This window comes from Medicago sativa, chromosome 6 (assembly GCF_051527215.1).
Source record: "Medicago sativa cultivar Bolivia chromosome 6, Bolivia_mono, whole genome shotgun sequence".
In the NCBI taxonomy this organism is placed as follows: Eukaryota; Viridiplantae; Streptophyta; class Magnoliopsida; order Fabales; family Fabaceae; genus Medicago; species Medicago sativa.
The window spans coordinates 52,737,471-52,740,716 of NC_140754.1; the positions used below are offsets into that span (position 1 = coordinate 52,737,471).

The window sequence follows — 3,246 nt, forward strand, 5'->3', positions numbered from 1 at the left end:
TAACAGAATTTAATATGAATCTTATTCAAGAAAGCCGTTAAACACTATACAAGAATTGTTCTCCAGGAGAAATATAATATTATAATTATAATTAAATATACTAACTCTCTTACATAGTGTTGAGAGTAGTGGCCACAATAAGTCGGATTTTTTTATATGTGGATTGCCCTGAGTGTTGCATCGTGAGGTATTAGTATATGTGTGGGAGAAATATATCAACGAGGGTGTGAATATGTTATGCATCTTAAAAGATATATCATTCATCTTGAATTGTGTATGTAATTGCTTGAGCCTCCATAAGAGACTGAGCATATTATCATCTGTGTCATATCATGGGAGGAGATGTCTTCCAGATAACTTGTGTGTACCTATTTATTGGTTTTTATGTTCATTTCTTAAGTATAAATTGATTTTCCTAGGATTAGGTAATCACATGTGTTCTATGTCTTGCAACGTAAATTTCATGTTGAATCGGTTGCCTTGTGTTCTTCTTTAGGATAACATTATTAGGGACGTTCTCACAAGCCTTTTACATGGTTACTATGTTCTTAAGTGTTTCAGATTCTAGTTTAAGTGCATCTATTTGTCAATGCATCCAAACATCTCATTTTAGGACTAGTAAGAACAAAACACCATTGGTCGAAATTAATCTATGTCATAAATTTATCACATTTCCATGCATTATAAGATGCGGATTCGTGATTATACGATATATATATACACACATACTCATTGTTCTTATTACTTATGTATTATCTTTCATTTTTTTTGACTAATCACCCCTTCATTATGTGTGTGCATGTTTACGAAAGTACGATTTTTATAGATTGTCGGTCGACGATTCAAATTGGGTAAGGAATGTGTCCATGGTATATTATATAGTCTTGAACAATTTTGTGGAAGGTAAAACAATTGGATCAATAATATTATTTTACAAACTATTTTAGAGAGAAAGCCAATTGTCTATTTGATAAACCTTGGTTCCTTTCGCTCCAAGATATTTTAATTTAAGACTTCATATAAATATTTTGTGAAAGATTGAAATGTGGCATCCTAAGCCTTTTATTGAAAATTAATTTTTTATACTTAATTTAAATGAACTGCAAAAATCATTCATAAATAATTTATTTTATTCAGAATCTAAAATTTGGGTTTAGGGTGTTACATTAATGGTATCAAAGACTAATTTATCTAATCAAACATTTATAAATTCATAGAAGTTTGATGTCTATGCTTCATGTGGCAGTTCATCAGCCAAATAGAAGTGCATATCTCCCATAACTGCAGGGAGAAATTCATTTTTATATATTGATTCTACGGTCACAGTTTCACCATCATTAATCTTCATTGAACCTAGTTTTGGATAACATACAGACATTCCAACAAGGTAACCTTCCTCATTCTCGGCTTCTTTTCCCGTTCCATATGTTGGTGTCGATGTACACAAAGTCCTTCCATCCTAATTAATTAATGTAAAAGGAAAAAATTAGTAAAGCATTATCACAAGATTAATTTAACTATATATGGAATCAAGAAAATTTATTATCGTTTAAGAAATACATTGAGAAAACATAACCAAATTTAACAAAATTTAGTCAAATGAATAATATTAAACTTTACCTGTCCGTATAATGTTGCATTAATAACACCTGTATGCGCATGACCAGAGGCGTAGATAAGATAACCACCTCTCTTCATTGGGATGCTTGCTTTTTGAACGTGGTAAAGGTTTGTACTATTATTTTTTGAAATAGTAAACTCTGCCTGTAATAAATTTAGAAATCTTTGTGGATCACTTGTTTCTAACTTGCAAAGTAATAAAAAAAAACTATTATCATCAGGTTTAAGAAATTATCTTCTTTTGTTTTTACTTGCAACTGATAGTTTTTAGTATTCTATGAGAGTAAATAGAGTTTTAATGAGCCTCCTACTAAGGTTTTCGAACCCAATCGCTTAAGCCACATATTGGTCACGACATAATTTAATTAACCACAAAAAACAAAACAAAAAATTTAAATTATTTACTTACCTGACAATTGTGGATTGTTTCAGAACCATTTTTTGTTACCCGATCAGTGACGTCAAGTACATAAAATCTAACTGGAATTTGGTGTTGGTCCCAGTTAACCCAGGTTATGTTGTACCTTATGGCAAGATTTCTCCTTGGTGCTTGAAATCCCTTTATCATTTTGCACTGAAACTTATCTTGGCAACAAAGGACTCCTGCTTTATATTCGGGAGTCACTTTTCCATGGAATCCAACTGTCACATCATAAAAATTTGCAGGAAGATTAAACTGGTCACACCTACATTGAATACAAATTTTCTTATTTTCAGCTCCTCGTGTATCAATGACCAGCAGACCCAACAACCATTGCTCTTCCCACCCTTCTGTAATATCTGCAGGGTTACCTATTTCAACCTCAAATGGATAAGGAAGTTTTGTACTTGTTCCTCGCGTTTCACTTCCAGAACTCCATTGATGTGGAAGAATACCCTTGTTGCATGTTCCATCATTTCTTTTGTAAATGAGATCCCCAGAAGGTTTGGTATGATCATTTGGATCTTGTGACACTGACATATTCTTCTTTATAATATATTTTAAAATATACCAATGATGAATGTAAGTTTCATGCAATGGTACAGAGTTTCCATGTTCATCAACTAGATCAACATCAACGCTCTTAATTCCAACATGACCCTTTGGAAACTCAATATTATACATTTGTTTATCTGCGACTTCTCCAGGCCCCACTTCAAACGCTTTTGACAAATATGTTGTTGATTGGATAACTTTTGGAGATTGTGGTTTTGAATAAGTTGTGCTTGATAGCATCAAAAGTATTGATAAAGAGAAAATAAACAATTTAGAGATTAATCTCATGTTGACCTGCACACAAATGATTATTGTTACATCATTAGTTATGGTTAATGCTTCTATTGTTATTATTTTCTGTAAATTAATAAACGAAAATACCGTAGCGAATATTTTTTCCTTCTTGAATTCCTTGGAATTGAAGTTAAAAACTTGTAGAATTCAATTTTGTGAAGATGTGGAGATCTTGCATGTTGCCTTCTTTTATAGTTGAAATCTAAAATATGTGCATAACTTTGACGTGTAGATATTGCATGTTCCATACTTTTTTTAACAATCCCAACACATATGTTGACTCCCATTTTTAGGTGTCTGAGGTGTTTTAATATATTGTTAAGTAGTTTAACAACAAAAAAGTCGTTAAGAATTTA

The 3,246-nt window shown here is 31.7% G+C and overlaps 1 protein-coding gene across 1 annotated transcript; it reads right to left on the reverse strand.

The window, feature by feature from the left end:
* Positions 1-1,109: 1,109 nt before the first annotated feature.
* On the reverse strand, positions 1,110-2,884 carry LOC146915597 (uncharacterized). Its single transcript, XM_085716504.1, has 3 exons — positions 2,030-2,884; positions 1,621-1,764; positions 1,110-1,459 (listed from the first exon to the last, which is right to left on the reverse strand). The coding sequence occupies exons 1-3, from the start codon at positions 2,882-2,884 to the stop codon at positions 1,229-1,231; spliced, it is 1,230 nt and encodes a 409-aa protein (XP_085572630.1). The 3' UTR covers positions 1,110-1,228.
* Between the last annotated feature and the right edge of the window lie 362 nt (positions 2,885-3,246).